General features: G+C 40.9%; 3 protein-coding genes across 3 annotated transcripts; 1 reads left to right on the plus strand and 2 right to left on the minus strand.

The window, feature by feature from the left end:
- Positions 1–797: 797 nt before the first annotated feature.
- sf3b4 (splicing factor 3b, subunit 4) lies at positions 798–4,666 on the minus strand. The gene is made up of 6 exons (XM_070984743.1): positions 4,593–4,666; positions 3,812–3,940; positions 3,132–3,674; positions 2,081–2,248; positions 1,670–1,831; positions 798–1,137 (listed from the first exon to the last, which is right to left on the minus strand). Exons 1-6 carry the CDS (start codon positions 4,624–4,626, stop codon positions 974–976), a joined length of 1,200 nt encoding a protein of 399 aa, XP_070840844.1. The 5' UTR covers positions 4,627–4,666; the 3' UTR covers positions 798–973.
- Positions 4,667–5,124: 458 nt separating this feature from the next.
- lix1l (limb and CNS expressed 1 like) lies at positions 5,125–13,490 on the minus strand. The gene is made up of 6 exons (XM_070984959.1): positions 12,918–13,490; positions 10,517–10,680; positions 10,036–10,176; positions 9,374–9,469; positions 8,968–9,045; positions 5,125–8,581 (listed from the first exon to the last, which is right to left on the minus strand). Exons 1-6 carry the CDS (start codon positions 13,255–13,257, stop codon positions 8,330–8,332), a joined length of 1,071 nt encoding a protein of 356 aa, XP_070841060.1. The 5' UTR covers positions 13,258–13,490; the 3' UTR covers positions 5,125–8,329.
- Positions 13,491–19,052: 5,562 nt separating this feature from the next.
- LOC139346316 (type-4 ice-structuring protein LS-12-like) lies at positions 19,053–20,016 on the plus strand. Its single transcript, XM_070985337.1, has 3 exons — positions 19,053–19,101; positions 19,198–19,321; positions 19,815–20,016. The coding sequence occupies exons 1-3, from the start codon at positions 19,053–19,055 to the stop codon at positions 20,014–20,016; spliced, it is 375 nt and encodes a 124-aa protein (XP_070841438.1).
- The last annotated feature ends 62 nt before the right edge of the window (positions 20,017–20,078 follow it).

Here is a 20,078-nt window from a genome sequence, read left to right on the forward strand (position 1 = left end):
CTATGACAAAGAAATGTCATTGCAGTTGTGTCTATTTGTCACATAAATGAGGTTGCAGATGAGTCTCAATATCTGTCAGCTGGAGAGTGCAAGGATGAGGTGCTGTCAAACATCACTGCTGATTTGTGCATATATGAAACAAACAAGACTTTGTTGGATTATGTGAGGGAGGAAACCAGGATACTCTTCAATTGAGAAAAATCTTCAATGAATGAAATCATTGTTTCATTGTGTCATTTTCAATTTGTCATATATACCGATTAAAAACTACCCACAGACCTTGTTCTGATAGTAAGTGGTGGAAGTGGTAGTAAACAGTATGCACAGTGTAAAAAGTACTCCTTGGTTGCATTCCTGCATTTGCATTACTTTGATAGGTATAATTTACAAAATCTATCTTAAATATTAAAAGTTGTCATTAAGCATAACGGATGATTCACACCCAGATCTATCTGTAGTACGCAACTCTTAATGTGCTGTGAATTTAACTCAAACTTTGCCCATATGGCCGTTCAATTTTGCATAAATATTCATCTTCAGTTTGATTTCTAGTACTTTTGGTGACCCCCCCATAACGGGCGTTGGTTCAATACCCCCACCTACACACAGAGGAAGTGAAAAAGGCCTGCTGCCTTGGCATTGACCTAAAGATGGCCTCATCTCTGCTGAAACTGCAGCTGGATCATCTTTTGTTGAGAAGATAGAGCAAAGCAGTGAGACTTTAATGCAAAAATTGGGGAAACGTCACCCTTTTTGAGCATTTTTTGATCATTAGGTAATATGAGGGAAAACACTGCAAACTTGTACTAAAACTTTTATTTGTCGAATGTCTTCATCTGTACAATGAAAAAAAAAACAAACAAACGTGGTTAAATTATTCTCACCATAACAAACTTGAGTAGATCTTAAGATGCTAAAAAAAAAAAAAAAAAAAAAGGCTAAACGAGAGCTCGTGTCCGCTGTCTCAGATGGACTATGGCGGCATTGGTGCTCTCATGGGAACGCGAGGCGGAACACCGGGGGGTCTCGGAGGCATCGGAGGCCCTCTCTGGAAGCCAAAAGGAGGAGGACGAGGAGCACCGTAGCCTGGTGGAGGCATGGGAGGAGGCCCTCTCATGCCTGGAGGCACAGGTGGACCTGAGTGAGAGAAAGTGATAAAACCTTTAACTCTGATCATAAGCTCTCACCACACAAAACAGGATTTCAAGTCATGTTAGGCTAAGAGTCAGCCATAGTGATGGCACTCTTGCTCATCTGTGTCTCGTCCATTCTGGGACAATAGAGGACCAAAGATGTTACCACGTTTCTCTCACCATTGTCAGCTGTTTCTTCTTTTCAGTGTTAGCAGTAGTTTTTGACTACGGTGAAAGTGTCCTTTAAACAAATCATTGTGCTAAGCCAACCCAGAAATAAAATTCATTTGACCAACAGCAGGGTTGCTCATAACAGCCAACTCTCAAGGTAGTCATGGCAACATGGGTATGCGTCAATACCACTGATCATTAAATCTATTTGGCTGCATAACAGAGACATGTATAAGTACGGTTATCAGGTATTCTTCTACACACAAGACTGTTTAGGGGCATTTTCCCCTCAAACGACAGAGTGAGAATTTGTATGTAGGAGAGACTTTTACAACAAAGATTCAAGGAGATGCTACAGTGCTCACCCATGGGAGGCCCATATGGTGCTCTGGGTGGCATGCCCATAGGTGGGGGTGGAGGCATGCCAGGGGGTGGCGGTGCCCGTGCTTGATTTGATCCTGGGGGAGCAGGAGGTGGAGGCACCATGCCAGGAGGAGCAGGTGGGGGCATGGGCATCTGAGGCATAGCTGTGAAACACAAAGAATAAAGTCTGCAGGTATGTCGAACACGGACGAGTCTCATGATGCACTGCAGCGTGTTTTATTTCTGCTAGAAGACCAAAGAATTTCAAAGAAAATCTACATTCAAACCCACAGAACACACGGCATCACAATAACCATTTCTGAGAGGTTTTTCAATGCGACCATGGCTTTGTCAGTATACTTTTCCCACTTGCAGCCACAATGTGAACATTTCAATCTTTAGCAAACTATTACCTGGATGCATGCTGCCAGGAGGGAAGGGCGGTGGTCCAGGTGGAGGTCCACCACCACCACCCTGTGGGGATGGTGCAGCTGCATTTGGAGGCATGGCCATTGATGGGGGCATTGATGGAGGCATTGATCCAGGGGGAGGAACAGGGGGGAAACCAGGAGGCGGCATGCCTGCAGAGAAACAAGATGTATTTATAAGTTATCATTGCATTTTGTACAAATGCACAAAGTCAGACTGTCTGTTAAATATTTTACACATCTTAGCCATTGTTTGAATGTTTTTAATTGCACGAGTATCTCACAAACAGGGGTCACTTGTCAGCTGTCATGTTCACGTTTAGTTACAGACAGCATCCAAGATTAAATCAAATCAATCACAGTATCACTTACTGACAAAAGAAGCATCAGTCAGAGCAGCACGCTTACATTTCCTACAGGACTCCACATCTCATTGCCGGTAATGAAACCTGTTATCCACTCTCAAGGCACTCAGTACATTCAACTGCTCAGTTCTTAACTTTTCATCAGAGGCAGCTGGTGTATATGGAATATGACAGGCTATTGCAAGAGAAACACCTCATCACCATTCATAATGTAGCACAACATAGTTGATCTGTGATCAATGCGGATCGCCCCCCTACATACTTTGGCACACATGAACCGCAGACTGCACCCTAAACACCACTTATTAGAGCTTTTAGGAACAAAAGGGTATAAAAAAAAGAACTAACTGCACCACGGCAGAATGAATTTGCTGCAGAAATTAAGTTCTTTTTATATGTGGATGATTTTCACATTTTAGAGTGAATCAGATGTGAATGACAGAAGACGTACAACAGTTAAAGCCAAAAAGCCAACTGAGCTAACTGCTCAATTTCTATTTGAATCATGTGTCAAACCACACAGATATACATTATGTTCTCTATAAGCATATTACTCCAAATTACCATCTATTAAATTATTAATGGGATGTTTCCACGTATGCTGATGAACAGTGGTTAAAAACAGCTGCAGAGCATCTGAACATCCTGTAACAACAGGACTTCCTTCATACCTGGAATGGTCATCCCAGATCCAAGTGCAGTTAGGACCGGTGTCGGAGCACTCGGTGGTGGAGGAGCATCTGCAAACAGCTGATGTGGCCGGTCTGCCTGGGAGAGAGGGTTCTGTGCAGCCAGGAGTCGCTCTGCTGCCGAGCCATGTCGCTCTCCCTTGGAATCCTTCTTGAAGGCGTAGGACACTGTGATGGGCCTGTTACAGAGGTACTGGCCGTTCATGGCCTCTATGGCGGCATCTGACGCGTCAAAGCTTGCGAAATTGATGAAAGCATAACCCTTGGAGTTGCCAGTATCTGGGTCTCGCATGATCTTCGGCGTCTGGAGGATCACGCCGAAGGCACTGAATGTGTCATAGAGCAGTTTCTCATCGATCTCTGGGTCCAGATTACCAATGAAGATGTTAGCACCCACATCCAGGTTTTTGTTGTGCGCAGAGGCTTTATTGACTCGAATTGGTTTGCCATAGAGCTTTATCATATTCATGATTTTAATGGCATAGTCTGCATCCTCTTCGCTGAGGAACTCCACAAAGCCATAACCTGAGAAGGAGTGAAAGAAGATTGCTATTTATCTGCAAAAGAGATTCTTCGAGATAACAAAAATTGACTGATATGTTATATGTTATATGCTACCTTCATAATCATGACAGCTTTAGATAATATTAGCTGATGCTCACCTTGATGTTGGCCAGTGACCCTGTCTTTGGGCATGTGCGTGTTGACCACAGGACCAGCCTGCAGGAAAAGCTCCCATAGTAACGGCTCTGACACCTTTTCATCCAAGCCGCCAACATACACAGTGGCGTCTGAAAAAATGAATCCGATCAAGATTATCAAAAGTACCAATGCTTTGTTTAAATAGAACTTATCTTCATCATTGTATATGAATAATGTTAGCTCTTACTTAGTCAACTAACTTACCAAGCCATTATACCTTAATCACTTCTTCTAATCACTTTCTGCAGACCACATTCATCACCCATATCTTATTAAATGGTGTGTAAAAGCACATGAAATATCAATACAATGAGAAAACAGTGCGATCATTTCTTCAGTAGAGAAGTTCGTCGATTTCTGCTACATACTCTGTGCTAGCATGCTAGGCTAAGCTTAGCTGTTAGCTAACAAGACGCACCTCTGCTTCTAATGTTCTAACAACGGCCGCCACTCTTCGGATCAATCAAAATTAACGCTGCGCTCAAAATATAATGTAGGAAGCAACTAAAAGAAATCAAAATACTGATAATTTAACTGAATGGCTAAATTAGCGGCAAGCCAAGCTAACGACAACAGAGCACTTCCATGTGATCCACCGACTGTTTATCACAGACCATTAGCAAACCAGGCGACCAGCGATGCTCACTAAAACAAAGTGAGCTGTCTGAAGAGTAAACCACAAGCACATTTCTAAATGGCTGAAACAAAAGGCTAAAATAGTCATTATAATGACGAATTTACCTTGGTTTCTCTCTGATATTGGTCCCGCTGCCATGTTGAATGAACAACGCAGGGCCAGCGACTTCAGCCGAGGCCCCGCCTCTTCCTGGCAGTGTGCCGGAGGCGGAAGTAGTGAAATAAAATAAAACAAAATAAAATAATTAAAAGACAAAACAAAACAATTCTTCAGAATAGTCAGGAATTAAGGTTACGTGATATATTCCATAGTTCTATTGAAACAATAAAAAGATCTTACTAATTTTTTTTTTTTTTAGCCTTTATTTAATTATTATTTACTAGTTATTTCGAGCTTTCTCCATTGCAACACAACTCTGGTTCACGGGTGATTTGGAGCACACTAAGTGGTGTCCACTACATACAGTGTGTAAATTTCATCATAAATGCTTTGGAAAGCTACTTTTTCATAAATGCAAATTACACTAAAGCCATTAAACCATTACAAACGAATGTGTATTTAGTTGGTCCAAGTTATGAGGGTTCGGTTGTTCACCCTTGTACTAAGCAGTGAAATAAATAACATAACAAAATTACTAACATTTGTATGAGCAAATTTATTACATCATATAAATCTACTAAAAGTATAAACATGGAATACAAAATGCTCATAAAAATACATACAATAAGGGCCTTGAGAAACACATTTAAAAAACAATACTGTATATTATACGAAACATATAAAAACAAAACGCAATCAACACATCATGCATCAAAGCCAAAAGATGAAAAGCCCATTTTTTTTAATAAAGTGGATACCAAAAAAAATATATTGTTCAAAAAAGCCTTTACTGATAATGATTACAAAGAAACTTCAAAGGCATTTGTAAGAAGAGAGCTCCAAGATTAATGGCTTGTGGTCAAAAATCACACACAGAATAAGCATCTACATTAGAAGAAAATGCAAAAATACACACTTCAATAACTCCAGCCTCATTCCTGGAGTGAGCTCAATTAAATACTTGTCGAGTTGTTCTCATGAATTACATTTCAACTTTATGTTCTTATGTTGCACTTGACATTAGTTCATCAGACGATATGATCACTGGGGGATTCAGAAAACATATCTGCAGAGGAGATTCTGGGAGTAGGAGTAAACAAATATGCAAAAGAAAACTGGATGCAGAATTGTGAGGTCAAAGTGTTCACTGTATCAGCTCAAAGGTATATTCTAACTTTTCAGTATTGACTGAAGAGGGCTGTAGGGTCTTTGCAAAGATTACATAGAAACATTTTCCTATTTGTGCTGCACACATATTTTGCGAGCTGAGTACCAAACAAAAATACATCATGATTATAAATGTATAAAAAAGGTAGTAAGATTTAATAAATCTTTCATAATCTAATGTCATGTAACATGTTTAAGAACTAGTTCTACATTTTAGGAAATGTGCTTATTCACTTTCTGGTGGACAGTTAGATTAAAAGATTGATACCACTTTCTCGTCTGTACTGTAAATATTAAATTACCACAAAAAACGGGTTAGCCGGATTATTTTTGGGCTCTGAGCAGGTTCCAGGAGACCAGACTCCAGGAAGTAGCTTGGTCCGACACACAACCAAATGTGAAAAAGCAAATTGTCATTTTTAAACTTCAATTTTTGTACAGATTAAACAAATGAGCTACAGTATGTTAAATAGAGAGCTTTAAGGGTACTAGTAGACAGACTTTATAAGGCTAGCTGTTTCCTGCCTTTATGCTAGGCTAACTGGCTGCAGCCTCCTATTGAATGCACAGATATGAGAGTGGTATCAGTCTTCTCATGTCCGTCAAAAAGTAAAGAAGCAATGGCAAACTATTCGTTTTGTAACAGTGAAATAACACGTCATCTATAATTTTACCTTTTGATGAAATGAGAGAAAACACTGTAAAGCAGAGTAGAACATCCTTTAAAGACCTCATTAAATGAAATGGAACTTTTTAGAGCGTTTTTACGTGTCAAACTATGTTACAAATTTCATAAAGGCACAATCAACCCAGCAATAAAATAATACAATGGGTTCTGGCTTCAATCATATTCCGTCTCTGCGGCTTTTTCTATTCACTGCCTCCTCCAATTCCAAATTAACCAGTTTCTTCTGTTGATAAGCCAGCATGCAGCGGGGAGACGCACCCTCCTGCTGTTTAACTTGCATAATTGCTGCCCACATTTCCTTCCAGCCAGAGCCGCACATGACCAATTAAACTCTCACTTCCATTACATGGGGTCTTTAAAAGGCTACTCGCTGAAATGAGCTCATCCTTATAATGTATTCAATACATTTTAGATAGATAGAAAAAAATAAAGATATCACATTTACAGTATAAACGAAATCAGGTCCTTCAACACAAAAAGTATTTGAAAAGGTGTTAAGTGCGAGTTACATACTTTGTTTTTAGCGCATGGACATACATGAGTACTGCAAGCAAACAAATGCTGCTTCCAGTACATCAAAAAACACAAACCACAAGTGCTGGTACTGTTGTGTACTGACTGCAATGACTCACACATGATGAATCAGCTTGTTAAAACCGTCAACTCGTTTTTTTTGGCCTTCACATTTTACCACTACTGTGTGGCTGCTCGTTGTTTCTGCTAGATGAAGCACATGACAAACAGTCTGTATCACAAGAGCAATTCAACAGTGTACATGTTAAACTGCATCCGTAAGTAGATCCTTTAGTTGATAGCACACTGAAAATATACATTCAGCTAGTGTCACGGTCACCTAGCATACGATGAACACTAAAATAGTCAAAAGCCTTCACAAACATGAAATGAAAACATAGTGATGGTTCACGGTCGGATTTTTTCAAAAACCTGAGCTGCTGCCAGAGCAATCAGTCACCTGCTGACACGTTCTGCAAAGTACCCTCAAATTATTACATGAGCCAGTTAGTATGTTTCAATGCTTGCTTGAATTCTGGTATTGTATGACTGACTGACTGACTGACTGTCCATATATTTACACTTTATTCTCATTGAAACAGGCAGAATGAGGTTGTGTGCCCATTCTGGAGGGGTTATTAGGGGGGATCTTTTATCCCTTTGCTGCTGCTGCTGCTGCTGCTGCTGCTGCTGTTGTTGCTGCTGTGGTGATACAGCCGCAGTTACAAAATGCTTGGATGCTGTGTAAAGCAAATAAAACAGAATGTTACTTATATCTACTTTTTATGCAGCGATCCGACTTTTTTGGAATCAGGGTTATGTTTCATTAAAGGACACGAGGTACTCGCCATCAAGGTTTTAAGACGCATACATTTGACCACCTTCTCTTTCCAGAGCTCTAAATCGTATATGCTGGTAAACACAACCAAAACATGAAACTTCAGAAAGATCCGCACCTCGAACGAATGTGTTTGGTTTGATGGGTCATATTAACGTATGTCCCGTACATTCACTGACGAAAGGCAGGCTTTGTGTCTGTGGGTCGAGTAAATACAGTATGAATATAATGAAAAACATGTAAACCTCAGTCACATGGTATGCCAAGCACAGGTTTTTTTTTTTGTTTTTTTAAAAGCACTGTTATCCTGTAATCACTAGGCACAAAGAGGTAACGGCTATAGCGGCGAGTGTTTGCTTTATGGACGGATGTGCATACTGTAAGTCAAGGCCTGATTACCTGGTCCTCATGACAACACACAAGATACAAAACCTTAAAGTTCTGATGAAATCACTTTTACATCTATCAAGTGATCAATACTGTTACCAGGAATCCTACAGAGCGTGAAGGCATCTTTCCAAGAACAGGCGTCAGGTTTAGTGCGAGGGCAGGGTGGCAGTGTTGGCCGCACTGAGCTGACCCACAGCTAACATCAGGATGTCTTTCTTCTCTTTGTAAAAACGCAGTTCTCTTCCCGCCAGCCTGGCGTCCTCCAGTTCTCGCTCTGTCGACGCCAACTCCTGCGCGATGGTGGCCGCGACGCTCTGTTCCCGGTTCACCCAGTCAGCAGCCATCTGAGTGCGCATGTCGTCGTCCAGAGCCCGGTGGGAATAGTGAGCCAGCACTTCCTGCAAATAAAATATGTTGAGTCATATGGAAGAGGGAAAGCTGAGTGATCTTTCCAACACAAGGCCGTGGCTGGTAAAATACTCAGGTAGAGCATTTATCTGAAGAAAGCAAAAGTCAAATTGGTGCCTCCCTAATTTGATGGGACTTATATGATACTTCACATATCAGCATAATACAACGGTGGCAACATTTAAAATCTTTTAGGTTGCCTGTGTTTGAATTTTCTCCTATTCTCCAGCTGGTGCGAAGAAAAACTGTGTAATCTGTGTGGACCACTCATGCCATGCAGGGCACGATTCCAGACAGTTTGTTTGCTTAGGAAACTGGATGAAAACTACTAATGTAGTCGGATAATTGAGCCCAGCTGTGAGATGAATGACAGTACCTGTCGGGAACACTGTCGTTCTCTCATGGCTTTGAGACTCCCGTTCCAGTGCAGCAGCTGGAACACTGTCATCAGCTCCTGAAACACAAATACACTCAATATGTAGCAGCTCAGTCCTGCAAACCACGTGTGCTTCCTTCTGACTTCCTATTAGTAATTAGACATAGGGTTAAAGGGGTTCTAGCTTCAAGCTCTGTGCTGTTATTAGAACAGGTGATAGAGGTGTGTGAGCTGCGTCTCATTCATTTGGTCTCTGTCTTTGTTATATTGTATGTATGCACAGTCGAGCTCATTCAAACATTCCTGGGCTCAACCCTTGCCAATGTTATTTCCACACTCTCCTGGTGTGTCTGAGGAGCATAAAATGAAACTTAACGCGACACAGACATTCCAGAAGTTTACACACCTGAAACTCCAGCATGGATTTTCCTTTGTTGGACTCGAGCATGAAGCGAAATGCACCGATTCCTGTGTTGGGGTTGTCAGCCTCTTCTCTGTTTCCCTGTAAGCAACAACAACTAGTTACTTTCTTAACTGTCCTTCAAAGCGTCAATTATTGGCATGTATTGTTCATTAAATATTAAGTCACATTCAGTATGTATGTTCAGTAGTGTCCTTTTCTGTTTCAGATTTTTTGAGGGATGTACTGATCCAATACTGGGTATCTGTATCGGACTGATATCCAGTATCTATGTGCACTAAATGTTTGCAAAGAAGTTGGATTCCTGTTTAATTTGAATGTTTTGTTTTTACAAAATTACTTCTTTATACTACTTGTGTTTGTGGCTTCACTATGATTTAATGTTTGCATGTTGTTGTCATTTGATGCAGCTGTATTGCTTTATACTGGACTTTTAAGTCCTGATCAGTTTGTTGTTTAAAAAGTTCACAACTGAATTGCAATTCCTGTTAATTAAGTTAAGTCTGGTGTGATGTGAGGAATACAGCCTATCAATTAAACACTGGTATCAGATTGGTACTCGGAGTCGGCAGATATCCAAATTCAGGTTGGATCAGAACTGAAAAAGCTCGATCCATTGTTTTCATTCAGTGTTGTGACAGACTTACATTGAAGGAGGCCAGAGCCTCACTGACGCTCTTCTCAATGAATTCGTCTGTGATGCGACGAGAGGGATGTTCGTTGAAGACGGAGTTCATCAGGGCGATCTTTGCAGCGCTGCGTCTTGCCTCGGCCTTGGTGGGACAGAACTGTCAGACAGCGAAGGGAACATGCGTTAGCGGTCAGATACAATCAGAAATACAGTGAAAAAGCTGAGGACAGCCGGTGTTTATATGGAGTAAAGTTAGCAACAGTGTGCACACGCCTTAATTTGCTGTCTCGTGGTCTTGAGTTTGCATCCATATTTGGTATGTTGTGGTTCCAAGTACGTTGGAAGCTTGTAACAAGGTACTTGAATGGCCATTTTGCTTACACTAATGGTGCAGTATGGAAGCTTTCCCCAAACCACAGCACATTCATTGATGTATTGCTATTTTAAAATGAAAGAAAACTCCTCTTATCATTGCTAAAACAAGGCAGACACTGTACCTGGAAACTTCCAAAGCAGCTGCCACCAGGAAGACTCACATAGCAGACATATGGCGGGCTGTTGGAGGGGACCATCTCATAAACAACCAGAGCTCCGTTCCGCAAGTCGGCCCCTCTGGTCAGCTTCATCTGCCAAAACTCCTGCAAAGCCTCCACCACGTTCACTGGAGTGCACAGAAATAAACGAAGCCCCGTCACACTGTGGCACATCAACACTTTCATTTATCATTTACTCTTTTATTTGCATAAAAATATTCTGGTTTCCTCAAAGCTTTTTGGCGATTGGTTTGCATTTAAAGCATCGGTTACTGGCTGTGCTCTGCAACATCCTCTCCAAACACAAAGATGGAAAGGGTGGGGGAAAGGTCGTCTCAAGGATGCCAGAGGCTTTTCCTGAAAATATTTAGGCAGGAGGAAATGCTGCAACACCTCAGAGGGGCCGTCAACTCTACGCTTTCTGTGCCCACGCGAGAAACACCGCTGCCCCGCAAAAGGAAACAACAGCAAAGAAAAGCAGTGAAATTTGGGGCCGGGTCTGAAATGATTATTAGGGTTTGGGTCTGCAGAGAGAGCAGCCGACATTATCCGGGGCTCTGTGACCTCTGCTAGCTTTCGGCTCCGTCCTGCTGGGCTGTCCCTGTCTGAACACAGGCAGCCTGCTTCTCGCTCTCTGGAGTCTGGAGCCTGATCAGAACGTTTTGCAGCTCTGCCGCTATTGAGTCCTCTGTAAACAAGCTGGGATATATTCTGACATCAAACATATAAATCCCTAAGCTGCAATCCAAATAATTTAGTTATTGCTCTCTGCTGTGTATAAAAGGAAAACGCTCGCTATAAACTGCTCTCTTGTTGTTAGCCAATTATTAAGTGATAACTTATGCGTTATTGAAAACAGGAGTGTTGCGCTCTACTTTCACAAGATATGAATCCATGTTCTTCATCGTGCGTATTAACAATCATCTTAGGCTGGTGCTAGATGTATGAGGAGCTGTGGGACATAAAGTATACGTATTCTATACTGAAATGCAGATTAGTTTCCATAAATCAGAGGCGGTGTTCAGAGTTATTTCTGTGCATCTAAAGGGTTCAGGGCAGTGATAAGATAATGCCTTTTGGTCAGTTTTTGAGCATGTCCTGAAAGATAAAGCATAGAGAGACAGGAAGTATTGGCAGACAGTGGACGGTAACATGTGACAAATGATGCTGGCCCAGAATCAACCCCACAGTGCTGCAGCAGCATGGCATCAATCAGCCCATATCTAACAAACGTGTCACAGGGAAAAGCAAAAATAGACAATTATCGAATAAATCGTCACAGACAGAATTACCTGACTTTATCTTATTATTGCAAATTTAAGCCTTTAATTCCATGGTAATGGCATAATTCTAACACAGAGAAACTGCAGAAAACCCAAATTACAATATGATGTAGAGGAAATAATTATTGCCAAATGCCAAAATATTGCTCGTGTGCTCCTGTAAAAATGTGATAATTTGCCTAATACAGAGAGTAAATCGCAAAATTGGAGCAACATTCAGCCAAAAATATATCCCTGATAAAACAGTCTTTATGGAGCTGCCAATGCTGACGGCGTTAAGTAGTCTAAATTGGATGGAGGAGGGAAGAGGCGTTAGGCAGAGCACATTGGGACAATCTTTGGGAAATAAATCCTATTAGCAGAAAACGGGAACACTTGTATTGGCTCCTGCTGTCGGCATTATAGCAGCTTTTTGGGTTCATGTTAGTTTTAAGCATCGCTCCTGTCAGTGTGCTGTAGTGATGAATAAAAAAAGATAAAAAGATGAGTAAACTTTGACCACCAGGAGATCATTATGAGGTCAGCATTAATCCATATGAGCACTAATAAATGAGTATTTTATGTGTGAGGAAGTCATGCCTTTTCTCTAAAAAGTTCATATCCATCTGGGACTACTTACCTCTGCCTTTGCTTTAAATTCAATGTTATTCATATTTTCACTGTTTACATTACAGGACCAGTGTTGTAGCGTGTCCAATGTAAAACAAGATGACTTTAATGTGGCTAATTTAAATTATATTAGGTTTGTTGTTCCCTAATGTAATCCCCCAGAGCTGTGATAGTTAATCCTATAATGAAGTGATAGAAGCCAAGGTTGCTATAGCTGTGTAAATATGAAGGGAAATCTCCTGTTGGTGACATTGCATCAGATGAAAATGAATAGTATAGTATATGAGACTGTGCAGCCTGACAGGGATTTTGCAGGAATGTAGCATGTGTGTTTTTTCCGTTGCTAATCCACTTCCAAACAAATGGCGCAGCTCAAAGTGGCTTTCTGCTCCTCAAAACTCCCCGAGTATAAACTGAGTAATATGACACATTATATCCGCATTAAACTGAGCATTTTCACCGCTGGACGTTACCTCTGCCGTAACCTTGCGTGTGTTTGGCGAAGCTGCGGACCACAGCCTCCACAGCCTCCTTCAGCACCGCCGGGTTCCCCGGGTTACAGTGGCCGGTAGCCCCCGGCCCCAGCCCCGCTCCGACACCGCCGTACAGGCTGTGGAGCTGCAGCGGGGGCGGCGGAGGAGGAGGCCCGCACGAAGCGGCCAGAGAGGCCGGGGAGGGCAACAGCGGCGCGATGGGGACCGTAACCCCAGGCCGTAGAGAGGAGCGGAGGGTCCCGGTCGGTGCGGAACCGAATCCAATCCCTGGCTGTAGCCTCTGAGGGCGGATACTGTCCGGGATAACGTTAGATTCCATTGTCCCAACGTAATGTCTGCGAAATCCCGGTCCGGATGAAATTGAAACCGTTTGACCAGACGGTTTCAGGCTCAGAAATGCTCTCTGCGGGCTGAATGAACAAAGTGTATGCTGGCTTTTGTCAATCACAGCTGAAAGAAGTACTTAGCCGATGTTCATTCGACACAGATCACCGCCGCTATGCATCCTCACTCTGTGGATTAGGCTGCGGGATTGTCAGTCAAACGGTGCTTTCAATGGTACCTCGGATTCTACAGCTTCTGGCCATCACTCCAGTATTTTTACATGTTGAACTATGCTGTCCGAGGTTTTACGGATTGTCTGTCATTTACTACAATCCTACATAATGGATGTAGGATGTGTTTTTTAATTAATTATGTGATTTGTTGTAGGCCTGGAAGAACGATCCCTCCTCTTTTGCTCTTAATGAGGTTTCATTGTTTTTCTTCCCATTAAAGGTGTTTTTGTGTGTTTGATGAGTTTTTCTGTATCTAAATTGAGTGTCTCAATCCTTGAGTGTGTCATATGCTGTTAATGTAGTAAAGCCCTCTTAAGCAAATTTCAGATTTTGTTTTACTATATATTTACTATTAGGCACACCTTTACTATCCAGCGCAGAACAATTTGCAATTATAAGAGAGTTACGAGTTCATTTTTATAGACACTGGATCAGAAAAGTTATTAAATTGCAGAAAAATGTGTTTCTAATGTTTTGTGCAGCATTAGAGATTATTAGAAAGTAAACGGTTAGTGTTGGAAGATGTCGTGAACTAAGCTAATAACTCACCATAGCTGTTTGCTTGCACTGCAATTACGTTAGTCTCATTTGTAAAACTGGGCCTCCAGTATTTCAGTCGATTACAGACTGTGCCAGAGGAATTTCAGTTTGCTTGAAAATATAAACTGGCATTGTTATCATTTTTCCACCTTCAAAATATTCAAATCACACAGAAATAGTTTTGTAATTGATTAACAAAATGGGAAAAGGGAAAACAAGGTGCTGCTATTTTAATGCTTTCATATAAACATTTAAAATAACAGACTCCAACATGTCACATTTTGTCAACAAGGGCCAAAGATGCTACTTGTTCTTCATAGTTTTTTTGTACATGTGCATGCGGTAGTAACATGTCCGATATTTTCTGCGGCACATGAAGGCAGCGGTGGAAAGTCAGAGAAAAATCAGTGGGAGAAACCTGAGCCTCCTCTGTTCCCCTCTGGCACCAACAGAGTACAGCTACAGTGTGGGTTTACAGCTCCAGCTCTGCAGCCTGAAGCATGTGATTAAAACTTGGAAGCAGAGCGACTCTGTTTACTGGATAAGAGGGTGAAAGAAATGATGACCCTCATTTGAAACAGTGAAACAAATGATGCAAGTTTAAAGTAATTGGGGGGGTTTTCAGTTAGTGGACCACCAACTTTGCGCAGAACAAAGGGCTGAGGAGGAAATGGGACCTCCTCTTATGCTTCCTAAATGTTTTTTTTTTTCTGACTTTCTGGAACTTGTGTCATTTTTCATTCTTTCTGTGGTCTGGTATGAGGCCAGAGGATTTGGGAGGAGGAACTGGGGAACATGTGAATATAACTTTTTTTGTAGCTGAATCTGCAAAAACAAGTTTTTCACAAATTCGAGTAGACTGAGAGACCGTGAAAATGTCACAAAAGCCAAGAAAAAAACGTCTTAAACGTACGACTTGAGATGTGGCCTGTTAGTATTGTGTACTTTAGAGTTACACACACAACAGAAAGGAAAATCAACAAAGTCATACATCACAACTGTAATGAGTGTTTGGCTCACTGGAGGGCGTGCTCTCATTTCATTGCATCAGTTAATAACCGCAGCTATGCAGCTCAGTGACGTGTGGGCACTGATGCTCTCCAGTTGTTTTCTAATGCTCGGTTTGTATAAACTGCTGTGTGTTTGCAGCTCAGCAGAGCAACTTAGCTCAGGGTTTCCTTTAACGAGGCCAAACTCAACTGTGGATACAGTTTAAATGCAGGAGACTTCAAAGCAAGCCAGAAGTTGCTATAAGGGGTCCTCTGACCTAAATTCTTAATGTGCTGATTCCCCCCACTTCTTATCATCTTTCCTTCTCCTGTTGTTGATGTAGTCTTGAGTATTTTCAATTTAAAGCTACTTTATACTTGTACTCCACTACACTTCAGAGGTAAATATTGTACTTCTTACTCCACTACATGGCAGCAAAGGGTACTAAATACTATTTATGATTAAGATTTTACTTTAAAACACATGATAAGCTAAAAAATACAATGCATTGTTGGGGCCCTTGTTGTGTTTTAGATGTCTATGAGTAGTTTGCAGTTCCATCAAAAAGACATTTCCTCTCTAAGCTTCATAAGCTAACATGAATTGGTGTTGCAGAACTTTTTTCTTATTTCTTACCCCATTAATCTTCTCATGAGCCCTTAGATTTATCTTGGGGCCTGACTAAGTTTGGAACCAAGAAGTTAAACAGGCTGCTTACAGACTGATGCATCTGTAACAGTGTAATCATGTAGTATACAATAAAACATCAGTATTTCTGCAGAAAGAATACTTTTACTCTTGATAATTGAAGCACATTTTGCTGTTAACACTTCTGTGCTTTTGCTTAAGTAGTTTGAATACAGGACTTTAACTTGTGATGAAGTTTGTTTTACATTAAGGTATAAGGATGTATGTAAAGTATTTGATACAGTTTGAATTATCTCTACATCGACCAGCCCAACCATTAAAATACTGCTTACATTCAACAATAATAATAATTCAATATTAATCAGCAGCTACAGTATATGGTATTATAACAATCTGAAGAGGGAAAGTTGTGTATATTGAGTACAATTTCTTTTGATGCATTTTACTGATAATATTTATTTTCTCAACTATCAAAACATGTTCTTACCACCTCTTCATGCTGCAGCCTATTGGCACGGTGCTCAGGTCGATGTCATCCCTACATGCCTTGCATACCACAGCAAAGATGTCTGGAGCTCTTTTTTTTTTTTTTTTTTTTTTTTTTAGAGGTGTAAACAGCTGAAGCTTTCTCCACCAGGGGAGTCCAGGCCAGTGGTGAGCAGACAGAGAGAATAATGGCTGGTTGAAAACATTCCCACATCTGGTTTTGATCTAAGCTTTACAGTCAAAATCTGACTTTTGAAACTGCTTTGAAACAGGCCTTTGATGAACATTGTCTTTGATTAAACAGTTTGTGTTGAATATGTCCATTGCTCACATTATTCCCTGCATTCCCATTTCTCCTTGTCTTGAATTGTTTATTACCTTCTGGGGTGGAATGGAGCTGAGGATTAATTACTTTACAACAACCATAAAGATAGACTGGTAGCCAGAACACCCGTTGGATGTAAACCAAAGGTAGAAGGTTTACATCCACATGAAGGAGTGTCAAACGAGGTCTCTCCCAAAGGACAGGCTGACTGAGATATTTCCAAGGTCCATATTGCTGAAGTAGCTCGTTTTCTCTTTGAAAATCCTGTCACGTCAGTATGTGTCCATTAGATTAAGACTAGTGAAGTCAAAAAACAAGACCAAAAGTCCACAGCCATGCTAGCAGCTCTATGAGGCTCAATGCCAACATGCTAACATGCTCACAATGACAATCGTAATATGCTGATGTTCAGAAGGTATAATGTTTTCCATATTCGGCTGTTAGCATGCTAGCATTTGCTAATTAACACAATGCACATCTGAGGCTGATGGGATGTTACTACCTGGCAAATTGAAATGTTGACCTGCAATGAAAAGTCATGGGATGACAAAGTAATTACAATTCATCTTCAGGGAAACATGAATATTTGTACCAAATTCCATCGCAATCCATCCAATAGTTGTTGAGATACGTCACTTGAACCCACAGATGTCAACCTTGTGGTGATGATTAGTCACTGTGTGAACTGCTGTGATATTCCAGCCTGTACCAAAGTAGAGGCCAGGTCAGACCAGGCCAGGCCAGGCCAGGCCAGGCCAGGCCATGAGCGTGGCCAACAAAAAAACATGTTTTTCTGAGAATCTGATTTTTTTTTTCTTTAGTTTTAATATTGTTAATGCCTCATTTCATGAATTATTCATTGTTTATTTTCCTTGGCCCACATCAGAATACACACATACCACAGCATTTATTACTTTTATACCAATACACAAGACCTCATTATTAAAACAACAGAGATCACATCAATTAATCGATCAATCACAGCTATAAAAATACAATAAAAGCTAAGTCCCACCTACATAAAGTCTGATTCTATACAACTACTATTACTGCTACTACTACTACTACTACTACTGCTGCTGCTGATAATGATAATAATAATAATGATAATAATGCCAATAATAATAATATTGAGCAATATCAAAAATTTGAATTCCAAAGTATTTTACAACCACAACAGGATGATGAAATGCACAATAAAACAGGAAGAGAATGTTATGTCAGCTATCTTGTGTGTTATCATATCTGTTGAAGCTGATGTGGCAACAGTTGAGGAAAGATACGTCATTGTCATGGTGATGCTGTTACTGGTGATTAAGTGTTTTATTTAATCAATATGATAAGATGCACACTCAGGTTGGACAGTCAGCAGAGGGACTGTTGGACTTTGGCTAGTTTGCCAGGTGGCAGACTGAGCAGCAAGGGTCAGCACTGTGAGTCCCTCAGTGGCACAAACATCCAATAATGTTTTGCTTCTTTATCTTGTCCAATCGGATACGTGCATCATGACGGGGCAGCATCAGCAGGCTGGACTATAAGAAGTGTGGGAGTCCAGCAGGAAGGCACCATCCGGTCCAGATTCTCCTGCCGTACAGGTGAGTTTACTGTTTATATCTTGTTCTTATGGGCTTGCTCTTATGGATTTGCTATTGAATGCTGTACTTTCTCATAAAGTTATGGCGTAATTCCTGAGAGAATCTGATGTCTTTGTTTGAAGTTTGCGAACAATAATGTATTGACAAAAAAGGCACACCGGTATATTGGTAAAGGCTATACACTGGAACTTAGAAATTCAGGCCTACAAAGGATAAAATCATGTTTAATTACAGAACAGGGGTATTGATCATATAAAGACATCTGCAATACATGTAGTCTTGTCCATTTTTCAGCCCATTTTACACCTTTTTTTAAACATTTTGTGATAATGCAGTTAAGGCTTTTGCATTTTAAATTTACAGATACGTGAACTCCACACTCATATGATCCATAGTACTGTGATGGACTGCCTTTAAGAAGTTAATCTCTTCTAAATTTGCCTTTTGTTTTTACCTTCTCTTATTTTTACCTCTCAACCCTTCTGTAAGTATGAAAGAATGAATAAATGACCCAAAGAAAAGTAGCAGTGAGGCTGGCTGTGGTCCAAATAAAGTGAAACTAGTGGAAGTGATCAGTACCTTCATATCTTTCACTCCTGGAACATATATCTGTGATAAATGACTGCAAACTCAAGGTTCACTTTCTGTTTTTTTGTTCGGAGCTGTTGGCACGATGCCTTTGATAAGGCAGGTAAAGTTTACAGGTTAATGTGTGTGGGTTTGAACAAACATAAAGAAAAATATTTATTTTGTTACATTGTGACAAAAGGCCAGGCCGGGATTCCTAGAATGACTTTTATCAGTGAGTCATCGGATTGAGCAACAGGAGGCCTTCCTCCACTCAACCTCTGAAAAACAACTCTATGAAACATCTTCATAGATCTAAGGCTTGGCATGTTAAGATGTTATGTCATCCTCGATCATACAGATTCATGAAATAATGTTTGTTTTTGCAGGTCTTCACTCAGCAGCCATGAAATTCTCCCTCATCGCAGCCGTCGTCGTGCTTGCTCTGGCACAAGGTTCACACCGTTTCTCTTAAGTTCAAAAATCAAGTGTTTTTAACTGAAACATCGTGTACTTATTGACTTTTTCGTTTTGTCTTTGGTAACCCACAGGAAGCTTTGCTCAAGATGTTACCGATCTTGACAGGCTCGGTCAGTTCTTTGAGGAGATGAAGAACAGAGTGACTCAGGAGCTGACTCAGATCGTCAGCAACCCGGACTTTGCAAACCACGCTCAGTGAGTTCAGTTCACCCCTGACACCTCAGCCTCCTCACACACAAAGTCAAGGTCTGGTCATGACTCATGTGCATGGTGATTAAAATCTGCTCGCTGCTGACCACACTGGACCTTGTTCATTGTTAAATGCCACAACAAAGCTGTGGCTTCTTGTAATCTGCAGTAGGCTACTTGTACTTTATACTTCTGCTTTCAAATGGAAAGTACTTTAACACAAGATTATAAAATTATTCTCTAACAAATACTTGTTCCACTACTATCTAATTCCAGTCAGTTAATTATGTAAGACATTGCAACACAAGGAGAGAATGAAAATATTGCAAATATATTAAATGAGCAAAGGAAATACTGAAATTTAGTCATGATGTAAAAATTTTACCAGTACTTCAGATGCCCAGGTCACATGACACTAACAGCGACCACTCTATAATATGCAGGTCAAACCAGTGCATTTTGGACTTTTCTTCATGGTGTTTCATGTTCTATTCTACAGGAACATCCAAACCCAGCTGGAGCCCATTGCCACTAAGATGAAGGAGCAGCTCAAGAGTGTCGGTGCCAACATCGAGGAGCAGATCAAGCCCATGGCCTCCGGCATGCAGGCTCAGATCCAGCCCATGTTTGAGCAGTTTCAGAAGCAGGTGGAGGCCATCTTCCAGACAATGACAGACCAGGCCCGGGCCATCGGCAACTAAACCATCCGCCCTTTCAGAAGATGCAAACGTGCCTCCATTCCAGGATTGACTCCAATTGGAGC

This window comes from Chaetodon trifascialis, chromosome 17, assembly GCF_039877785.1.
Source record: "Chaetodon trifascialis isolate fChaTrf1 chromosome 17, fChaTrf1.hap1, whole genome shotgun sequence".
NCBI classification, from domain to species: Eukaryota; Metazoa; Chordata; class Actinopteri; order Chaetodontiformes; family Chaetodontidae; genus Chaetodon; species Chaetodon trifascialis.